At 44.5% G+C, this 23,696-nt stretch overlaps 1 protein-coding gene across 5 annotated transcripts in view; it reads right to left on the bottom strand.

Annotated features, from left to right (window-relative positions):
* ADORA2A (adenosine A2a receptor) overlaps positions 1 to 17,167 on the bottom strand; it is a 30,489-nt gene extending 13,322 nt beyond the window's left edge. The window contains exons 1-2 of one of the 5 annotated variants that reach the window (XM_052690010.1): positions 15,682 to 17,167; positions 789 to 1,672 (exon numbers count right to left, since the gene is read on the bottom strand). In XM_052690010.1, coding sequence (XP_052545970.1) covers positions 789 to 1,138 — 350 coding nt within the window. In that variant the 5' untranslated portion in view covers positions 1,139 to 1,672; positions 15,682 to 17,167. Of the gene's footprint in view, positions 1 to 788; positions 1,673 to 4,062; positions 4,469 to 14,856; positions 15,396 to 15,484; positions 15,576 to 15,681 lie in introns of those variants that run through there. The other 4 variants (XM_052690011.1, XM_052690014.1, XM_052690012.1 and 1 more) reach the window with 4 other exon arrangements.
* Between the last annotated feature and the right edge of the window lie 6,529 nt (positions 17,168 to 23,696).

Here is a 23,696-nt window from a genome sequence, read left to right as displayed (position 1 = left end):
AAATTGTGGAGTTGAATATCAGATTGCAGCTGTATACATTCCATTTGAAAATTTGCAGGTCGTGTATTCATAATAACTGAAAAAGGAGTTGCAAACATAAATTGATGATTTCTCTTTTTGAAATCTTGGAATCTATTCACAAATTCCTGTATCAAAATGGAAAGCAATGCTGTGTGTTTTTTCACTGTTCACGTGACTGTGTTCAGGCAGCCCATCAAAATGCATAACATTATTTGCCATCACTTGAGTCAGCCCTGCACTGTGCCCTCCCTGTGCCCTGGTTTCAGCTGAGGCAATGTTAATTGCACACTGATGTGCTTTGGCTGTTGCTGAGTGATGGGTGCTCACGCAGGGCTGGCCCAGACGCTTGGTGGGGAAGAGAAATCACCTCTATAGTGTGGGCTCTGAGTGGCCACATGCTGCTTCTCTTCTCTTTAGCTCCACTTTCCTGCAGCACTTGTATTGCTGGTCAGGGCTCAGAGCACAGGTTTGCGAGTGTACAGTGTGCTCCTTTCTAAATATGGAGCAGCAACTTCCAAGCAGCTCCACTGCAAAGCTTTGGGCATGTGCCATATGAGGGCTGGGTAGAACAGGAAAGAAATCACTCACAAATCCAGCAACCAAGGCAGCCCCCAGGAATGTGGGTTTCAGTTTGTTTTCTCAAATTACAAGGTGAAAAATGCTGCTACTCATTAGCTCTCTCTTCTGCAGTTTACCTCGAAATCTGCTTTTACTGATGCTCATTCCCCACTAAGTGCCCCCTCTGCTTTTCAGCCCACTCTGCTTACCTGAGGGGTATGCGGATGGCAATGATTCTGTCGATGGCAATAGCAAGCAGGCTGAAGATGGAGCTCTGCGTCAAGACCAGGACGAAGCAGGCGATGAAAAGGCAGCCATAGAAGAAGGCACAGAAGCCAGTGCTGATGGTGATGGCAAAGGGGATTGCCAGCACTCCCACCGCAATGTCAGCAGCAGCCAGGGATACCACAAAATAGTTGGTGACGTTCTGCAGGTTGCTGTTCAAATAGACCGCCCAGCAGACCAGGACGTTCCCCAGGATGGCCAGCACCGCAATGATCAGTTCCAGGATGATGTAAGCTATGTCTGAGAGGAAGTCTTCTTTCCCATGTACTAGCATGGTGAGAGCGACCAGGCCAATGTGAGAACGTGCCAGAAAAGCTCAGCGTTCATATCTGCAGAGCACTGAACAGCCAAAACACCTCGAAGCTGTCTGCAGTCTGCAGAGCGCTCGGCGGCTGCCGTGAGGGTGGCTCACACATTCACCTCTCTGCACATGGCTGCTGGATGTCTTCACAGGAACAGGTGTCAAGAGGAAAGAGACAGGGCTCGCTAGCTTCGGCAAGGTGGAGTGACCAGACACAGAGCAATTCAAATTCTTGCAGACGAATGGACAGAAGGACACCTCGTGTAGTCAAACACTGCTCCCCAGGTCACAGAGTTCAGCTGGCAACATGACACAGCAAGTGCTCTGCACGTCAGCGTCACATCGGCTGTGAAGTTTTGTTTCCTGTTGACAGTCACACTGCTAGTCATGGCTTCCTCTCAGACATACCTACCGGCAACATCCTCCGTTCTCTTTCCCTTTTTCTGCCCAAGACTTGGGAAACTTTCTCTTCAGCCGAAGCAAACATTCAACTTCTCTTGTAGTTTCCTTAAAAAAAAATAAAATAATAATAATAACCAAAGAAAAACCACATATGCTAAGTAATCAGCTCTACGGCGGAGATGGAAAAAGCAAAATCTCATTAGAGTGGCACATTAAATTGATAACGGATATTAAACAGACCAAGAAGAATACATCATTGGCAAAAATCTCACATTCTGCCTATCCTGAAAGCTGCAAAGCCAGACCCAAGGCTCAGGAAGGCAGCATTTCGCAGTGGTGATGAGAAACAAGAGATGTTTTGTTTTTGAGGCTACCAACTGAGCTGGCACTTTTGCAGCTGCTCGATAGTCTGCCCTGAAACATGAGAGCCCCATTAATTACGCCTTGGCAAGCTCTGTGGCTGCACAGAGGAAAGGTGGAGGAGACTTTTACATACACCTGTCTCCTTCTGATCACAAACACAGGCTCAGGCCATCACGTGCAGCCCACCCTCACATACCTTGCACAAAGGAGTGTTGCACCAGTATACAGCCCAGCAATGGCATGAACGCTCATTCATAAGAGGGTTATGCTGCTGGCACACGCATTCACTCTGTTCCCACACCCTGTTTTTCCTCCAAGTGCATGCATACTGAAATGCAATTGGCAGCAGGGAGAATAAATAGCTCAAGGCATGTCAGACAGCAGTGTCAGTACTTCCCTGCTGGGAATGGACACATCCTACAAGGGTCTTTAGGTTGCCTTCCTGCAACACCATCTTCTTGCTCACTTAAATTTTATCCTACAGGCAAACCATTTTGTTTGCTAAACCAGCATTGTACGTAGTGTTGGCTTTTTTGTTTTTGGTTTTGCATCCATAGATTCCGATACACTTCACAGAGAAAGTCAACTTGATTCTGCATCTCCTACCAGCCAGGAACACATCCAGGATATACCCCTGCTAGAAATGCACACACAGGCACAATGCCATCACCATTTCCCAGAGTGCACATTCATATTCCTGCATCACACACAAACCTGGGACTCACCATGGTGCAGGGTAACACTACTGCTACAGATGCTGTTCCACACGAATAGGTACACACCACCTACATGCTTGTGTGCCTCATTTGCACGCTGATCCTGCAGGTATCTCTGCTTTCAGTAATGCGGGCATTTCACCACAGTTTCAGCGAAAAACATTGCCAACAGAAAATACAGTTTTCTGAGATCCATGCCACAGTCAATAGAACTGTTTGCTGTGCTACCCTGTAGCTTTCAAACTGGGTTTTAAACCTCATTTAGCCAGGCTTACTTGCAATACTTTCTCACTAATTTCTGAAAGCAGCGACTGAAACCATCGGAGGGCTGGGAGAGAGGCAGACATAGCACTGGCTAATAAATGACTAACTCAGGTTCTGAGGCAACACACAACTCCAAAACAAATGATTGTTGGTACCTCATCCACTAGTGATGGGCCGTGGCCTAAGCCAGCAGGTTGCATGCCTTCACAGTTCACTGTTTTGAAGTCAGAAACCTAATTTCTCAGGACAAAATAAAAGGGTAAAGACAGTGATAATAAAAGAAAATATGATTAACTCGTGATTCACATCTGATCTCAGGAATATAATCTAATTTTAGACCTTTCATTGATTTAGTGCTCTACTGCTAATGCAGCATTTGAAAGGAAAGTAAATGGCTCTTGGTGGCTTGGATACGTTTCAAAAACCCAGCTTTTCCTTCACTCCAACAATCTTTTGTATGTTTTGTTTGGTTTGCGTGGAAGAAATGAACAGAATAGATTAGTTTGTGATATAGCTATTAAGAGGGAGATAAAGATCATCCATTTAATCTTTTCTAAAGAACAAAAACCCCAAGAAGTCTCTATATTGTTTATCTTCCTTTAGCAAAAACCCTGTTTTCCACTGACCTCCCGCGGATTGCTTCTACCTCTTGGAATTTCAGGGTTGTTGGCAATGTGTTCTTACATCACTTCTCCAATGTTTGATTGTCCATTTCAAGTCCCAATAGGTTTGTTTCAAGGCACTGATAATGAAATCTCCCCTGCAGCCTGCCTTCCAGAGAAGGAGATCAGAATATCAGATAGGGACAAAGAAAATCAGGAGGGAAAGAAAACAAAGACAGAAAATAAACGACAGCACTTTGTGTAAGAGAGAAAGACAGGGATGGGCGGGGGAACGGCAGGATAGAAGTTGGCAAAAGCCAAAGAAACAATCAAAGGAAAAACAAGAATGTAAGAGAAACACCTTGTGTTTGTCAGGTGTGTGCAGGCTCCCATGGCCCACAGAACCATGGCTGCAGAGATGGTGATGGGGTAACTAAGACTGTCAGTGAAGCAGGGGATACTCTTCCCAGTGCTACAGTTTCCTTTGTTTGGATTATGAATTATTAATCTCTCCTGCATTTTGCTTTACCTGGCTCTTTCAGTTGCTCACCTCAAACTCATTTTCCAACAGGACATGAAGTAAAGCAACACACCTGCTCCAAAGAGTTCCTCTCATACCAATTATTCAGCACAAAGATGATGCTGGAATTACTGACAGTTCTGCACATGCTCTGAAAAAGCACAATGCCAGAATCTGAAGCTTAATGACCACACTACATACTGTTTTCTAATACAGCAGTTTTCAACCTTCTAGTTCAACAGTTTATTTCAGTCTTGTTTTAACCTTTCAATTTGGCTTTCAATTTGTTTGGCCCCTTGTTTCCCATTCCCTTTCACAACCGGTGGGCTAATTCTTCAGCCTAGCTATTTATTGAGAAGCAGTCTGCAAGACGTTGTGTCCAGAGGAGGACATGTCCTTCCACCCCAATCTGCTCCCATATGGACTGGAAAACACTTAAGAGTTCTGCAGAGCCAGCAAATCTCAGAAGAGAAATGACCAGAGCTGAGCAGGTGTCCCAGTCACAACCAAACAACATTTTGTGTCTGCATCAGCACCAGTGCTTCTGCAGTAGCAACTGCTGCTGGAAGCAGGAATTGCTCACCACACAACACCAGCACATCAGTGCTCTCACTTACTACTTATGGAGGTGTCACCATTCAGGGGGCTCCCACATCACCCCAGACTTCCCTTGTGTCTCACTGACCTCTCACAGTGCCAGCCAGCTTTAGCTTGCAACAGCGTGATGCATCTTAAATTACAGACCCGTTTGCAGCTCACTCTAAAACAAGGAAAGGGCCAATCTTCCTGTGCATATCACTAGAAATTCACTGTGTAGAGACAAAATGAAATACAGACCACCCAGAAAAGAAGATACATTACAAAATCACTGACTTCACGCAAGACTCAAAGGCTCAGCAACCAGGTCTGACAAGACAAAATTAATTAACAACTTGTTTTACTCACTGGGGAAGTGTATATTTAACAGCTCAGGCCCTTGAGGGATCAATATAGCAAGCCTCTTTAAACTTTAGAAAAATAATCTGTATCACACAATCTGCTGGACAGCTACAATTAGTATTTCTTCTCAAGCTCATGTTTTGTCTTGTTAATTGGATTAATTCTTCCTTGATACCCTGGGCCATGCTCTGGCTTTTTCCCTATTATTAAATAAACCTTTTTTTTTTTTTTTTTTTTTTTTTTTTGTCCACTCACAAACCTGTAAAGCTGTTGCTCTGCTCATTTTTAGTGACTTGGAACACTCTGTTCTCTCTCACATTTCAGCCCCAGTGAAAAACTGCACCTTGAAAATTCAATAAAGCACCTGCACAGCATGTTCCCATGAAGCAATTCACCACTGGAGACCAAGCAAGCTTTTGTTTGGCATCTCCAGTTGGCTTTAGACTAAGGAGCTGCCCCTTCATCCTTCTGACCACCTAAAGCTTTGGAGCGAGCCCTTGGCCACTGCTTGCTTCCCACCACCCATCTCTAAAAAACTCACTCCCTGCTCTTGGTCCCTTCAGGTAGCTCACAGGGCCCTGGGGGAGCCCTCATCCAGCTTCACTCCATGGGTTGCCATCCAGCATCTCTGTCAGACAATGCAGCCCTCCTCAGGTACCAGCTGCCTACAGATCACCTCCTTCCATTCACACATGGCTGCAAGCACAACATTACTGCTGCTAAAGCAGTCATTTCCTACTTTCTAAAGTCCTGAGGTGGGATGCTTGTTGCTTCGTATCCTCACTTAAAGCCCTTCAGCTCAAAAAGAATATTGCTATCTTTTATATTCAAGTTTCTTAGAAAGCTCTCTCTCCTCATTTCTCTAGAGGATCAAACCACAGTGAGTCAATGTGCACACAGGCACTACACCAATTCACAAAACAGCTCAGACTGTAAACAGAGTGCAAACAGGGAAGGCAGCAGCAGCACATTTCAGTGTTGCCTGCAGGTTTGTTTTCTGAACCCCAATATGTTCTATGAGCACACCTCATTTAGAGCAGCTCCCCTACAGCCCTGACCCACCACAAGAGGGCTGGAGACAGCCCCAGTGCTTCTCCTCCCTTAAGGATGGAGGAATGCAGTGGGGTGGGGCACGAAAGAGAGGAGTAAGGAGGCATCACCTTACTAACCAAGCCACACTTGTTCTGGTTGCTCTATCTGCTTTATTATTAGCTCTTGGCTAAATGATCTTTAGGTCATCTGCTTACAGTAATAGGAGGAAATTAAATATTAATAATAGACTATTTCCCTCTAGACTGTTCTTTGTTAACAAAGGATACAAGTGAAACAAAGCAGGCAAAATTATCAGCACACCGTGCTCTTGGTTTTCAGGTACCTGGAGCACTTGCAGACTCCCTGGATCCTCCTGGAGCAGCAGACATCCCATGTCCTGGCACACCTGCCTGCAGGGACACCCAGACAAGCGCACAACATGCCAGTATCTTGAAATCCTTCCTCTATCAAGGGACTCTACATTGCAGCCTGACCCTTGTGGAGCACTGTTTTAGACTTTATCCAAAACAACATCCAAGCCACTGATGTTCTGACTGAAAAAAATGCAGGGCTTTTCAATTGCAGAGCTCATCTCCCTTTAGGGAGTGAAGTCTTCGTACAGTGTGAACCCTGCAGCAGAGCAACACAAGAGCTTTGCAGATTATCCAGAAACACTGAACAAGATGAAGGCTTCAGTTTTGCTGAACTGAATTCGCTAATTCCCCCTTACAGAGAAACAGTAGCTCTCTAAGATGTAAAACCAGCACTCCAAGCACCTGTGAAGGGCAAAGGAAATGGTTCTTCAAAGGTCTGAACTGCTCCTGGCAAGGAAGAGGGACAACATTTCTTATGTTTCCATCTCTACTGCAGCTCAGGACCAAAATGGAGCGCATATCACAACAAGAACAAGCACGGTGAATTTGGGTGCCAAGTCTTCATCAATGAGGGTTCAATCTCTACTAGAGATGCTGCCACTGTGATAGCAACACAACCCAGGAGCAATTGTACTCCTCAAGCCTGTCCCATGTCTCTGCTCTTCCTGTTCATTACTAACATAAAGTCACAAACGAAAAGAAGTCCAGAAGGAGAAACCCCACTGGACAACAGAGGTCAGAGCACCAATGAGCTGGCTAACAGGAACCGCGAATCTGAAACCAATACTTCAGCTTTGCCTCCTGCCCTCCAAGTGCTAGGAGTGGATTAATTTTTATTGCTGTAGCGGAAGAGAGGATTGGAACAGAACACATTTGACCATTATTTTTTCCTAAGTGGATATTATAAATGTTTAAAAACAAGCAAGGGAAAAAAAAAAACAACCCAACAACAAAAACAACTCGTTGTAATTATTCCCATCCTAATGGTCACTAAAAGACAGGGAGGGCAAAACTAAATAAGGCTGAATGACCAGCAGTTAAATAAGCCAGATCAAACAAACAAACAGAAGGAAAAAGGCTCCCTCGTGCCCACTAGAGCAGGCACGATGACATCCTGCCAAGAAGCACAGAAACATGGTGGATTTTTAAGCAAACCATTTGCATCCAGGAGTGGTAATGCTGATCTACCTACAGTGTCATTTCCAAAAGTTAAAAACGGAGCACTTGAATAAACTGTCATAAGGCAGACATGTAAAAAAGCATAATTAAAACAATGAATCCTGGCCAGAAAGAAGTTACTACTGCCAATATCATTCAAAATGTCTCTGAGGATCCATTTTTCCTTTCCTGTGTGAGGAAAGAACTCAAAAGCAAATTTTGCCTCCGCACAGCCCTACCACAACCAGCTGTGTTCACACATTAGAAGCATTTCCTTCAAGAACAAAAGAAAAGAAATAAGGAAAAAGGATTTCAAGAAGAGGTGACCCACTGAGGAATACAGGCTGGGGAGGAATTTGCTCTGAAAATACTTCTCCTATTGCTAATGCATCCATTCTGGTATATTTTAACACAGTAAACTTCTCTCCAGATGTGACTTCATCCTTCATTCTTATACAAAGTTTCCAAGAAGGCAGTTCAGAATTGGGTACATCTGTTGATTTTGCTTTGTTTTTATCAAATTCACAATCCCATTTGCCTTCTCCAGCTCAGACTTGCTCTTTACCAGGCCTTGCTTCCTCTGTGAGCTCGTGCCCCATGAGCTGTGAGCAGCTTTTGCCCAAGCTCTGCCTATGGAACACCAACTCACAGCTCCAGAGCAGGACTGTCAGTGTGCCAGATCAGCCAGCTCCCCGTCATCTTCCACAGCAGAAGGAACACATAAGCTCCTGCCATCTCTCCCCGTGGGACTGAAAACCACTCCTCAGCTACCCTTCCCTCTCCTGATGCGCAAAATGAACGGCGATGAGCAATATCTACCTACCTCACAGCCAAGGAAAAGCTTTCTCATCTGTGGATCATACCCTGACCCCTCCGAGCAGGAGTTGTCACTGTGGCCCCACCAGGAAGCCGTGTTACCACCCAGGTGGTTTGACTCATGTCTACCCAGAGAGTGAAAAGCAGCTGGGCCTCTGCTGGCTTGCAAATGCAGCCCAGTACATCCTTCCTCCCCGCCTCACCCCCTTCCCTTATCACTCGGAGCTGTGACACAGCAGCAGCACTTGGCTCATGCTCTGCAGATCCTGCCCTGCCCCAGCACCCTGGGGTTCCCCAGCCTCTGCCCCCGGCCCCACTGGTCGCCACTTCCCCTATAAGAGCTGCTTATTGATCATCCACAGAAGCTGTACACATGCTCCTCATGCCCTGCAACACTGCTGGGTTTTGGCCAACACAAGACACCTCATTTCTTCCTGTGCCCTGGCCCAGTGAGTTTCACCCACTCATCTCCCCTCAGCTCATTAATCCTGCCGCTGAAACAGCGCTCAGACTGACAGCGCTGTGTTGTGTGCTGATCCCCAAAGCAGACAGATGTCAGATTTTCTGCCTGCCTACTTTGTTTCCAATTACTTTCCCTCTTCCGTTTACTTTTTAAGGCACCTCCCCCACCTCACACATCCCCATTTACTATGCCACACCTCGTCATGCCCTTCATGTCTGTGCCTCGTGGCCTCAAATCTATTTAAGACTTCTCAGGGCTCTGCCAATCTCTGTGGATAAAGAGTTGATGCTCTGATGATGTCTCAAGGCCACGTGCCATCGTTGTCCCTTCCTCTTCTGTTTGCTATGACTTGTATCACACTCACATCACTCTTGCAAAATGACTTGCATCTTTACCACACCCAAACAAGCCTTTCTAGAGGTTCTCCAAGTGATTTTTTTTCCAAGTCATTGATAATCCATTTTATAAGAACTCTCCAGCTTTGCTGTTCATTGATCCCAAAGTCTCAGGGTTTAGCTGGTGCTTCAAGGACTCTAACAAAGTTCTTCCTTCATTTCCTAAGTCCGCGTGCTGTGGTAAAAGCACATCCTCTGACAAGCAAGCTGCTGCTCCTGCCTGCTTCCTCCTCTGCCTGCTTGGGACAGAGACACTCAGCTCTGGTGAAGAGAGCACACAGTGCTGGTGAAAATTACATTTCTAGTTAGCACTTCTACATCAAGCCATTGCATGAAGAACTAGCAGACATTTGCAAATCATTTTATGAAACATTTTTACTGGACAAAGCATCTTGTTAGCTGTTTGTGGGCTACAGTGCATCTCTACGGGCAGCAGAAAGACCATCAGCAAACAGCTTGTTAAAATAGAGATGGCTCTACCACGCTGGGGAAGTGGTCCCTTTCTCCTATGAAAATAGAATATATTTTACATGATAAGAGAAAATGAAAAGCTCCAGCTGTACAGGAACCCACAATCACCATCACAACCAACTGAGCAAGGAGAAACCAAAAAGGAACTGTGGTGTGTGATACAAAAGATATGGGTAGAGCAGAAACGAATGCCAGCGAGGCTCCTGGGACAGGCATCCCCAGACCTGAGGATAGTTTCTCCCATGCAGACTGTGTCCGTCTCTTGCCTGCTGAAATCACACGGATTAACTGTATGAAAAGGAAGATCTCCCTTCAGTACTAGTAGGAAAACCTACAAAAACCGTCAGTGAATCCTCTTTCCACTCTTCAGTCCACAAACACAGCTTCTTACATTCTATATATCCTGCAAGAGCTGGTACCATGCAAGAGTACCAGAGAAAAAGAATCACAAGCCACAGTGAACCCCCCTGAATCCTCTACATCTACATATATTGCAACCCTGAATGCACCATAATGGTCAAGCAGAGCATGGATCAGAATTTAGGCAAGCCTCAGGGTAGTATAAAACAACAGATTAACTTCTATAGGTGTCTGAGAAAAGTCAAGTGCCTCGGTTTTAACAGCTCTAAATAAAGAGTCCTCATTTCTGGGAGGGAAACTCTTTTTGGAATCAGGGTGTTTTAAGGAACTCCAACTAGGCAGCCATTAGCACAGGTTATTTTTGACCTAAAACTCAAGCCAAAAAACAACTAACTTTTGAAAAGTCAGTATGCTTCCCCCATGCATGCTCCAGGAATCGTAATGGAGCTGGTGCCTGCCCAAATCAGTCTGATGTTATTTTCCATCATCCCATTGAACCTGGGCACTGATCTGTGCATAGGACGTATGTGGAAACTCTAATTATTCCAGTTGATTTCAATCATATGACTCTTTTCTGAAGTTTGCATTAAACAGCCACATACATACCTGTTAGCTGTGCTTTTATCCTGGGAAACGTTTGCTACAGAAAATGCCAGCCTGTGCCCAAGTCTGTGAATCTCATGCTGAGACCAAAGTTGTTATCATCACAGAATATGATATTCAACAGTCTCTTTCTCTTGACTCTGTAACATTAACTGATTCATACAAGGATCTGACAATCCTATTCTGGGGAAACCTCAGCAACCAAAATGACAGGTCAGCGTGCAGAGGACTTTCCCAGTACAAGAAGGAGGATGCAGATAATAGGCCAGCATTAGTGAACGAGTGAGAATAGAAACACTCAGGCTCCCATCGTAAGAAAAAAAAAGCAAGGGAGATAAGAAGTGAGAGAAGGCTTTGTAAAAACAAACCAAAATAACTCCAAAGAAGCAGAAGCGGGAAAAAAAATAGAAGAGAAACTGAAATATGAATGCTATATGAGGAAAGTACTTACAGCAGAGAAAAGAGAGAAAACCACCACCTACAAGAGATGCATTAAAAGAGCAAAAATGAGACCAAATTACACTTCCCTCTGTTTAACAGCACTACTCACCCAAACACGCAGGGCCTCTGCCCAGGAGGTATGCAGGCATGATCCCCCAGCTGGCGCTGGCTTGGATCCAGCTGAGCTCCACCAGCCAACAGCCCCTCTCCTGCCCTCCTTGACAAACTGCCCAACAAGGAGCCACGACTGTCCCTGTGAGACAGCGAGCTTCGTATCTCAGCGAGCTGGCAGATAAAAGAGTCCCAATCTGCGATTACTGACAAGGGCTGAGTGCCTTCCAGCCTGGCTTTCAGTGCAATCACAAATGCTAATCGACAGGAGCCCGGCATGTCATTCGTCACGTCTCCAGGGCTCCAGGAAAACCCCCCTTTCCTCTCCTTGTATCAGCTAGGGACAGGAAGATTCCCTCATCCTCTGCACAAGGGAGCCTTTCCCTCCCCCTATCCCTGGCTCCAACCATCTCTGCAAGAAGTTTCACTCCCTGCTAACTCCTCCATTGTCTCCAATGCATTGTTTGCAAATGTTCCCTAAAAATGCCACAGAAAGTATTCCTTATTCCCGTTTCAGGTTTTTCCACATCCCTGTGTAACACCTGGCTGTTATCTCGTTACCTGCCAGATACTGATAAACCTGCTGCATGCAACCTCTGACCTATCATCTAAGAGAAACACGATCCATCTTGTAGTTGTCATTCCTTTTCAAGTCCTCTCTTCCACTGTTGTATCTGTAGTTGTAGCAAACGACTTATCTTACACATATATGCATATAAAAATAACACTATCGAGAGCCTCAGAAGAACTTTCTATCCTGGCAGAAGATTTGCTACTGCTTTGTAAGCTAGGAGCTTGCAGCACTCATCTATCTTTTGCAATGTCATTTGCATACACTTTCTACAAGATTCATTGTATTTTATGCTACCTGGTGATTACTTTTTTAATGTTCTAAAATAATCAACCAACAGGTTTAATGATGAAAAGCATTCTTTCTCCAGAGCCAGTCAAACTAAATCGATAGGGTTTGAGTTGGTTGCTTAAATGCACATGGATAGTGAGGTCTAATGAGCTCCCAATGAGCTCCCAACTCCCACCTGAGCCTCTGCTGCCACCTCAGAAAGGCACACACCTCCCTCAGAAGCTCTCCCATTCTGTGCCAGCCCCACTGATGCCTGTTCAAAGCACTGAATTAAACTCTGGGTGTCAGGCTTCATATGATCTGCTCCTTACAGAATTCAAGGAGGGAAAGAGATTACACCCTTAACTAACTCCCATTTACCAACTACCTGCACCTGATGAAGTAATTCTAAATTCTTCTAGCTCATCCGCTGCAAGTTGCTCACTGAGGTCAAGGTGAGGAACGAGTTATAGCAAAGTTTAAGCTGGATGTTGGGTGTTTCCTGCATGCCTGAGAAAAGTGGAGTCTGCACTACAGGTCCCTTAGGAGCAGAATGGAGGCATAGCTGCTGGGAAAGGCACAGAGCTGATTCTGCCTTTGAGCAAAGGCATGGATTAGATGACCTCGAAGTGCCTCCTGAGGATATCTTCCATAATTGAGAGTTGTATATGCCATCTGGCCATCCTGATCTAGAGAGGTTTACAATAGAAAAGAAGTATGAAAAACAACCAGTAATTATCCCTGACTCAGATGCAGCCTTTGTGAGGGGAGAGGCATCTTCTGATTCTACAGAGGAAACTGAAGCCTTCAGAGGTTAAACCACCTTCTGTGCTCTCCCGAGTCAGAATGCTGCCAGTTCTTTACCCCTAATGGACCAAATCACAGCATTCAGCTGCACAAGCATCTCATTCAGTAGGTGACTTTCTCCTCATTTTTAAAACGAGCAGAGGCCAGAAACCAGCGCTGCTGTGCTCAGGTCACTTTGCCAGGGCTGTACGGATGCTCTTTGCAGAAGTAAAACCTAAAGGTGAACCACAATATAACCAAGCCTCCTGGTCCTAAATAGTAGGGGAAAAGAAAAGGGAAAGCTCTCCACTGACTTACGAGAGCCCTCCCTGATTCTTTGAACCACAGCTCTGTTTTGCTTAGAGTCCAACAAAAAAAAAAAGCTCCAATCACCCATCTCTATTTTCAGATGGAAAGCCTATGGTAAAGAAGGACCTGGGGGGTTATTTACCATCCACACAGGGTGAGGAGAATGAACAAGAGCAGTTGAAACCTGTTTGGGCTGAAGGATGGACTCTGCAGGACAGTGAGAGCGAGGTGTCACAGGCAGCCCCGGGTTGGAAAGCACCATGTGCTCACAGCTGCACAGAACGAGACGGAGCGCAGCCACAATGCGCGTCGGCCCATCTCACGTGTGAAAACGTGGGTGGAAAAGTCCAACCAAAGCGAAGAGCTGAAGCATAGTGAAAATAAGTGTTTCGGTGGAAAGATCTGTGAAGCCTTAAGCATCCTGTGCTGATGAGATCATACAACCTTCAAGCATACAGGCAGAAGGGAAGTGGGAAGGTGGGGGCTTCCCTCTGAGCCAGACCCTGGGCTCAAGACTGAAGGAGACGCACTGGGCCAGCTCAGACCCTTTGGAGAAACAGCTGAAAGGAAGAGCAAAGATCTGCAGCAGTCCCCAAACCTGCAGGACCGAGCTTTCCCCAGTAGTTCTTGAGAGGGCTTAACCACATGGGCTCAATATAAAATCCATTACTGAAGATTAAACAAAAAGATTAATAGCTTTCAAAAGTTGATTACGTACAAAAGCAATAGTGCCAGCAGCCCTTATGGAAACGTCCCATTAAAATCAGCAAAAATAGAAACGCAAACACAGGTAGGAGCCTTTTCAGCTCAGATCTTCAGTGCCTTTTGAACCCACTGACAGAAGCTAAAAACACGATGCCAGCCCCTGGTCTGGCACAGGATCACCCTGACTGCATTTTTATGTGTAAAAATATGCATGGAAAGCCAGGAAGATTATAAGCATGTAAATTGCAATCTTACCCCATGAGCAGCACTAAAAAGGAGTCCAGCTCACCTATTTTTTTTGCACCCCAGAATAGACCCTTCTAATTTCATACACACGTGTGCAGTTTGTACCTACATGTTTTCTCTGCACACTCAAAGGTTCATAGCTTTCCTGGATAATCCACAATTGAGCCCATTTAGACAGGATTTCATTTTTATATTATTTGTGGTATGGTTGACTTCTTCATAAAGATCTATTTACTCATTTTCACAGATAGGTATTGCTCCCACACACACAACTCAATGCAAACACTTCTCACGTGCCCGCTGCTCACTATCTAATCTCTGTGTTGCTACCTGGGTGTATGATACGCTGGGGGTCTCTGCGGCAGGAGCTGGCCATGCTTTCCTTTCCACAGAAGAATGAGTTTATCAATTACTACAATTCTGGAGTTACACAGGCCTGAGACTTACCAACCAGATAAGAAACCTGAAAACAAATACATCCAAAGATAGACTTATCTAAGAGTTGACCATCTCCTTAGGAAAATAATTTTATGCAGTTAAGGCAATTCTATTAACCGCTATTTACTAAATGAGTCACGGCATTTAAGTTAACCCTTCCTGTCTCCTCCGTGGCCCCTCTGCCCAAAAACACTCTGGAAGCCGACTACAAAGCTACCAGCAAAGCCCCGCGCTCGGATCCCGCCCCAGGACACGGCAGCACATTAAAGCAGCCCAAGGACAACATCTATACGACGCGGAAAGCTCAACCCCGCGACACCCGCACCCCGCACACACCTGCTGCTGCCCGCGCTCCTCCGTGTCAGGGCGGCAGTGCCCGTCCCGCTGGGCACGGAGCCGCCCCGCTCATCCCTCCGCCGCCGGCGCCCCGCACGCCGGGCACAGCGACCAAACTTTCCGCCGCTCGGCACGGGGCTCGCCGAATGAGGAACGGGACGAGGCTGCGAGCGGGGTTAGAGCCGTCTGTTAAGTCCCTGCCCTCCTCCCCTTAGCCCGATTGCAAAGCGCGTGGAAATCTCCTTTGTTAAACAGTCCTCATAAGTTGACAGGATGCAGGGTGCTCCCGGGGAATCACTATTTTATGATTAATTGTTTTCCGGCACAAATAGCAGTCGAGGAGTTCGGAGGAGGGCTGGGTGCGGGGGGCAAAGTCCGGCACCTGATGGTTGAGGGAAAGATCCGCGGGGCAGAGCCCAGGGCGAGGGGTGTGTCGGGCACTGATAGCCGGGAGAGGACCGGTGCTCCGGCAGCGGGGCCGGGGCAAGTCGCGGCTCAGAGAAACGGCCCCGTCCGGGGGCTGCGGCGCAAGCGAGGGGCCGGGGCCTCGCGGCAAGCAGCGCGAGGGGAGTTCAGCAGCCCCAATCGCTCCCGTCCCGGCTCCCACCCGTCCCGCCGCATCACCCACCTGCCCCGGGGCGCCGTACCGCGCAGCTCGGGCCGCGCCCGGAGCCGTGCGCCGCTGCCGGGCGCTGCCCCGCTCCCGCCGCAGGACGCGGGCGGCCCGGGGTCGGCGGCTCCCCCTGCAGGGCGGCGCGGGCGGCGCGGGGCGGCGGCGGAGGGGCGGCGCGGAACCCCCCGGAGAGCGGAGCCGCCCCGGTTTACCTGGCGGCCGAGGCGCCGCGGGAGGGAAGCGGGGGATCCGCGGCACAGGGGGCGGGCGGGGCGGCATCGGCGATCCCTGCAGGAAGTCCAGCTGCCGGCGTGAGGGACCTGCGAGGGACGGAAATGGGCTTTTAGTGTGTCTTAGACAGGGCGCACGGAAAGGAGGGCTTTTCCCACGCGCTGTTGGAAGCTTCTCTGTCTTTCCAGGCTGCCAATGCCACCCACCGAGCTGCAGCCCACAGCCGTGCCGAGTGGCACAGCACTAAGCTCCGAAAAGATTACACAAGCAGAGAAACCAACAGCTCCTTCTCTCCTCTGCTCCGCTGTCACTGCCACCGGCAGCGCGAAAAGGAAACCCCGTCCGTGAACACTGTGGAAGAGCTCAAAAATACCCAGCCCAGCTACGTCTACCAGAAGTGCCACAGAATCGTTTGAGTCGGAAGGGACCTTTGAAGGCATCTTGTACAGCTTCCCCGCAATGAACAGGGGCCACCTACAGCTCCACCAGCTGCTCTGAGCCCTGTCTCCGAGGTTGGGAACTGCTCCCATAACAGCCTCGCTCCTGCTCTGTACAAGAGGCTGTGTTTTCCTGCTCCCAGCTGATGCTCTACAATCTGTGCTGGGTCTCAGCTCCTTCCAGGGTAACGCTTCCTACATCTGTGCCACTGGTTCTCTTACTTTCAGGTGCTCTTTTCTTCTGCACATAGAAAAGTTCACAACCAGCAGCTGCTGTTTTACAACCTATTAAGCAGTTGGATAGGATGTCTTCCATTACTGCAGTGAGATTTGAATAGCTGCTGCCTTCTTTTTGAGTTCTATCTTTGCTATCACTTGTCAAGTTGCAAAACTGCACCATTCTTCAGATCCTATTTTTCCTTTTGTATGTCAGCGTGTATTATTCTTATCTATACATTTCCTACTTATGTATTCCCTTACCAGTGGTCAGCAAGGACTGTAAACTGAGGTTTAAGGAATACACTCAATCATCTTTTATAGTAATTAGAAAATACTATAGTTCACATTAATAACCAATGAGTAGGGGGCAGTACAATGGAGCCTTAATTATCTTTCCATTCTTTGTGGTTGTTGAGAAATCCAGGATTGCTATGACTGCTATGGCTGGACAGTTTTAGGAGGGGCTGCTTGAAGATGAAGGCTGAAACTACTTGGAAATGAAAGAGTTTCCAGCAGCTGTGGTGAAGGTGCTGCCACTTGTCTGGAGAGCAGGACGTGGGCTTGTGCTGGGAGCTGAAAGTAGTCCAGGACTGCAAGGAAAGAAAGGAGACTTTCCAATTCTCCTGATTACAGCCAAAAAGGCTGTCCTGACAAGCAGAGCTGCAGAAGCACACAGGACAATGTCTCCTAAGAGAGCAAGCAAAAGTCCTGAATTTTGGGCAGTTCAAAAGCAGTGATATTTGCACTCCTTAGACTTGGGTAAAGCAGTAAATCCTAGGAAGACAGTGTAAATAAACCCTGAAAAGCTCCCCTCAAGAAGATGAAAGTAAAGTAAACAAGAACTTAACACTTAAAAGACCTATTGTGATGCTCACCATGCCTTCTGCTGATCCCGCTCTAGCGACAGTCTGCTTGGGCACATCAGTGAGGCCACTGCAAACACAAAACAGATCAATATAATGACTAGGGCCAAAACCAGCTCATCAACCTTGTGCAGAAATCATACCCGCGTACTGCGATTACGTACGGGAAACTGTCTTGCAGTTTCAAGCATCAGTTTGTCTTGGGCAGAGTCCGGAAGAACAAATGTGTGTATTTTATTTAAGTAGAAAATGTGCTTATGCCTAATGAATACCTTTTTTTCTTTTTATTTGAGGATGCACTTTCTGCATCACATATTTTTCAGTTACTAGACTGTCCCAAACTACAAGTTCTATTCATTGAATCACAGGCTGTGAGTTAGATATTTGCTTTTGCTATACAGAGTACAATTTCTAATGGTCTCGGTACCTGAATCATTGCAGACCAGCGTGAAGCACTGATCAGACCATGGTTAATGCATAAGTGACAACAGCAAAGTCGTGTATCAGGGCTGTGCTGGAGCTAAAAAGCTGATACCCGATCCTTTACTTCATCAAAGCTGTGGGTTGTGTCCACTAATCAGAAACAAAAACTTATTTCCACTCTTTCATATTCACACTGAGATTACTCTTAACCAGTTTTGGAGCTGTACTTCGTTGTGAACCTTCTCATCAGACAAAATGATTCAGGCCATACTGCATTTAAGAGAGGCATATTTTGCAAAGATGCTTCAAGCTGAGTAGTGCAATAGTAAACATATGCAATATTGGTATAGGAGACATTAAAAATCATGTGTTCTGACTTGCACATAATTCCATACCCGCAATTGCTGCCCACATCTCCTCAAGGACAGTGGAAAGCCCTTGTGTTAGTCTAAGGGACTGGGGAGACAGGGTTATTTGAGGTCCTTTGGAGGAACTAGCAAATGCCTAAACATTCAAGTTACATACATATTTATATATGTATTTATGTATATGCAATTGTTTTTCTTGTCCCGTACGAAATATTTATTAGCAATTTAAAAATAATCATGAAAAAAATAATTCTGTGAGGAAGGAGTTCTATAACAAAGTTCCATGTGCTGTAACTGTGGAATTCTTCTCTGTGTCAAAGCCCTCTCACAAATGGTCTAATTCCAGCAGAGAAAGCGTTCAGCTTTTACACAGAGCTTGAGGAAAACAAGCCACAGTGAAGGTAAGTCCTGTAATCACAAGGAATAAGCACAACCCTGCTTAAATTCTGTCATTTGCACTTACATCAAGAACCAGTGAGTGCTTTTAAGTGGTTTCATGTCAGGAATTGGACGAGCCTTCCCAGACAGACTGGCTTCATTTCTTCAGATGCTATTCAGCGTGACAGAAGACAAGATGGGAGTTCAATCTAAATTTAAGCATTCTCTGTAGACTATTAATAGAGGAAAAACTGGTAGCATGAATCATCACGTGGGAGCTGCAGAGCGACAGCTATTTATTCTCTATTATAATAACATATAGAAGATACCCTTATACAATAAAGAAACTGTTGGGTTTGCAAGGCTCAGCGGGAAGAAGTCAAATGATTCCTCTTCACTGACACTATTTTCATTTTATGCTAAGGAGCAATGAAAGAGCAACCCTTATTTAACTTGACAAAATACACATTGTGTGTATCCAAGCTTCTGTTACAAAATCTAACTGCTGACCCTGCTCCATACCACTCCCTGCTTAGAGCAACAGTGACCTGCTAGAGGCGTGGAGAGAACTTTGTAGGTTTATAACACTAAATGAGTGTTTTAGCTCTCCTTTCAGTGCTTATACAATGCTCCTCTGGCCAGGAGTAAAATCGCAGCATGTCCTCCCTTTACGTTACTTCTCTGCTGGAACAAGAGCCCACCTCTATCACTGTTGAACCATCATCTTCAGAAAAGATTTGTCAGAAGGACTGAAGACACAACAGCTCCTGAACTGCAAAACTGCAGACGCTCAGCACCCCGCATGCTCAAACCCTCCCATGTTGTGATGTTTTTAAAAAGACAGAACTGGTTACGTGCACTGTGGGATTTACCTCATGCTTACTCCATTGCAGTCACTGGAATCTGAATTTGCTCTCCCAGAGACACACAGTGTTAACACACAGTGTTCCGTGGGTTATTTATTTTTCGAAAAATATGATATTGTCAACAGCTCAGTGAATTTGTCTCCAGACTGTTATGTCTCCTTCTCAAGTTTCTTTCATTTTTAAGAGCTTAACTTTGAGGCCTCTGGCGTGAGGAGCCTAAAATGGTTTAAGGAAAGGAAGCATAAACAAGGGAATCAAGCTACACACTGCTCTGGAAAGAGGCACAAACATCTCCTCACTCTATATAGTCAATGCAAAAGTCTAGCTGTAAAAATACTCTTCTATGTTCAACCGCATTTTCATAATGAGGGCTCTCCAAAGAATTTAATATACCAAAGAGCAAAGAACATATGAGAAGTTGACCTTTTGTTTTTCAAACAGGGCGTTTTGTACACAAAAACTCAGTTCCATAATCACAGTTCAATTAAACCATGGTGGTAGAAAGGGCAATAGCAGGTAAGACTAGCAAAAACCTTCACTTGGACTAGGATTGATGGTGTGTTGCTTATATACTTTGTGTTTTTTTTTTTAAATCATAGATGATATTTTTTCCTAAACAAGGACTTCCACAGAAGAAACTTCAAAACAACATTTCTAAGAAAAATGAGGCTAATAAAAATGATCTAATTAGACATAAATTCTCTTCTAGCCCTGAGCTGCCAGGAGTAGGGAGGCTAATTAGCTAACCTCTCTGTTCACGTGTTGGGTTGCAGCATCAAGCACTAATTCATATGGAAGGTACTGGGGCTTTGCACCACACAATTATTACCTTCTGAGCAATTTCTAGGAATTCTGTACCTCACTCAACCATTAGAGCTGAGAATGAAAAAGAAAATATACCAGTTTAATATGCCAAACACAAATGATGGTGATAAAAACATTAAAAAAAATAGGCAGAATACTAAGTGAGGGGGGCTAGGACAGGGTGAGCAGTGGAGAAGGCACCACAAAGTGCAGAGAAGGCAGGTTTTTTGCTGTTGTTTGTAGTCTAAGCAGTAGCTGCTGGCTGTTAGTAATTTCCCATTTGTAGAGGGAAGGTTTTTTTTTGTTTTTGTCTTTTTGTGTTTCTTTTTGTGGTTTCAAAAAGAACTGCATGGGGGAAGAACTTCTATCTTCATGACCCCTCTTGTCTATGTGCTCTGTGGAACCACCTACAGGATAGGGCTGAGTCCAAAGAAGTTCTATGCAGAACACGTGATATAACCCACGTCTCTTCCCCTGATCAAAGCCACTGTGAAACACGGTTTTGATAAGAATTTGAGTGGCAAGTTCTGCAATATTAACTTTTTTCTACACAGAAATTAATTGCAGAACAACCATGCCTCCAATCTAAGCTGTTCCAATTTAATACAATAAATATTATAATGATATTCCTTCCCAGCTTTTTATTGTACTGCTCCAGAGTGCTGCAGTTCATTACAGTATAACCTTCCAAATTGTTTAATTGATGTTATTACGTTCAATTTAATTTTATTAAAAACATGAAACTAGCACTGTGCGCTTGTCTACTGATAGCTTGTGAGATGTTCTGTGAATAAACTTCAGTTAGGGAATTCTATTTCAGTGACTGCAGTTGCAACTCAGATCGTGCAGACAAGATTGTTTTAACATACCTGACCTGCGTCCTTCTTGCTGTTTCTGTCCTGACCTTCATGCTGCCAAGTGCAGATGTACAAGTTGCTTCTATGATACGGTCATGCACATTCTACAGAGAAGGAAAACATCCACTTTCTGACACGAGGCTTTACTGCACACTTTAAAATATTTATTCTTAAAAGTATGGATACTGAAGATCTGTGCTTAAAAACTGGATATTGATAACATTTGAGAACTAAGAATTTTCTTAACTCATTCAAATTCACTGAGAATATTCCATCCCCAAAAAAGAGGTCACACACTTTCTTGCAGAATAACACTACTGAGTCAAAGGCATTTCTGAACAGAGAACACCAAATCTCAAAAACCTGCAAGAAATGAGCGGAATTAAAACACCTACAGTAACATCTAAGAACCAGCTGTGAAATAAAAGGGAACCTGACTCAAACCTCTGAATCCAATAGAGCACTTGGGACTTACGCTAACGATTTCCACACCATTTCAGAGAAAACTGCATTTGAAATCAGTTATCCTCCAGGACGAATGACAACATACCAAATTTAAGGTGCTTAGTCTTTATTTTCTATTTTTTTTTCTTTATTTTATTTTTCTAGTTTTTATTTTCACCTGGAAGTTTTACTTCTAGGCATCTGTTTTAAGTACACCAAACTGCTACAGATGAAGCCCCCAACCTTTCTCCAGCCCCAATTCCTCATGAGATGGAGAGTACACTGACTTCCTTAGTTGGGATAAGTAATATTGCAATAATTCTAATTTTGTATTATGTATTCTGTGTGACCGAAGTTGCCTTAATTGAAAGTATTAGCTAGAATTCCCTTCCCTGTTACTCATATTCAAGACCAAGACAATCCAGTCTAAGGAGATGCCTTAAATACATACCTCATCTTTAGAACATTCCATACGTTATCATTTAAAATCCTTTGGAGGTAGATATCAAATAATGCTGGTATATCAAAATAGAGGTGACTTCCTGACAACAGTGAGGTTATGGGCATGCAAACCATTGGCCTGTACTTCTCATCCATGGCACATAAACCTCCACAAATGCTTCCTGTAACATTTACTCCTGAAAAATCATGGTATCAGAAATGGTGTTAAAACATCCCCTTTTGAAGCAGCCTCAGTCAAAAAAACAGACACACGTTTTGCTATTTGCAATCTTTATTTCATGAATAATTAAGAAGAAAACATGGCAACATTGGCAAATTGAAGGCATACATACTAAATATTCATACAGAATACATTATGAAGAAACTAAATGCCCAGATCTTTAGTGGTCCTTGCAAACTAAAAGCATATTGGTCCTCCAAAAGGTTTAGCTTAAAATACTCTTGCTGACCTTTTAAGTTCCAATAACAGCTTGTGCCTTTTAAACCAGAAACAGGGTGAAATACAATTTGAACACACTTCAATTTTCCTCAGAACCGTATTTCTAAGATCTAATCAGAAACAAACAAAATAGCTTTTTCTTCCTTACCTTTTAAATGTATAAGCTGTTATACCGTCATAAGTATTCAAGACTCAAGCACTTCTTAAAAGATGTTCAGTTTTATTAAGAAGGTGCATAGGTACACACATATACACAAATGTATTTGCACAAGTGTATATATGTGTACATACATACATTTATGCAAAACCTCTACACATATCTAAAATGTCTATGCATGTGAATGTGTACAGAACCTATTTGACAGGGTTCTGAAAAAGAAGAAAGTGCTTCTTGTCTAAAAGGAGGATTATTGAACCCATGTACATGTTTGGTCAGTCTAATATTTGCGTTTCAAATGAGGATAAAACCAATACAAATCAGAAAAGCGTGGATGGAAGAAGAGAAGAGCTTGTAAGAATCATTGTGTTTTACATCATCTTTAAAGGCCATGGAAAAAGAGCTTTAAATCAGTTATTCATGAGATGTAAGTACTGGCTGCAGTGTCATTTCAAACAAGGTTAGTCCTTATCTGATGTAGTGCTGAGAAGTTAGACTGAGACATCAACAACATTCTGTTCTTTCACCAAGTCCAAAATTCACCACTCTGTTCTGTCAATTCTGCCTCACCTGAACTCAAAGTACCCCCACATCCAACACTAAAGGGTACCAATTAATGCCCTTCTGACTTTGACCTGGAGAGCTGTCCAACATTCAATGGGAAAACTACTTTAATTCATAGACATTGAACAACTCTTGATCATCACTGACCTAAAGTGAACGGACAGCCTGGAAGCTAACTATTCTGTGTTACGTTTCATAGTGTTATACTTTCTTTCCATTAGATAACATACAGAAAAGACACTTCTGTTAAAAAAAACCCTTCAGATAAGTATAAAAGTGCTACTGAAAAATAGTAAAATTGACCCTACTATACATGTAAAAACTAAAGTTTCTAACTGAAATGTAAGTTACAAGGATTAATTACTTGAGTATGTTATGTGTACTTGTGCTCTTCCTACTGAGCAGATTCCCAAGTAATCAATCCAGCTGCACATATGCAATAATTGGAAACCAGTAAAAGCCTCCAGAGAAACTTCAACAATGGAACACAACAGAAGAGCTTCTTTCTCTCCATGAACTGAAAAAGTTCAGAAAAATAAAAATCAACTATTCAATTATTGCAAATGCAGTCTACTGTCAAAACAGGTCAGTTCATGAACTGTGGAACCAGGACTGCCAATGGCTCCTCTGCAGCAGGAAATGTCCACTGGGCTTTTTAACTACCATATAAATACACTGCTCACATGCTAAAATAATACAGATACTTACTAGAATG

The sequence above is a fragment of the Tympanuchus pallidicinctus genome, unplaced genomic scaffold (genome assembly GCF_026119805.1).
Source record: "Tympanuchus pallidicinctus isolate F22 unplaced genomic scaffold, pur_lepc_1.0 scaffold25, whole genome shotgun sequence".
NCBI lineage: Eukaryota > Metazoa > Chordata > Aves > Galliformes > Phasianidae > Tympanuchus > Tympanuchus pallidicinctus.
Note: the sequence above shows the minus strand (reverse complement) of the source record. Positions and strands in the feature narration are given on the sequence as shown.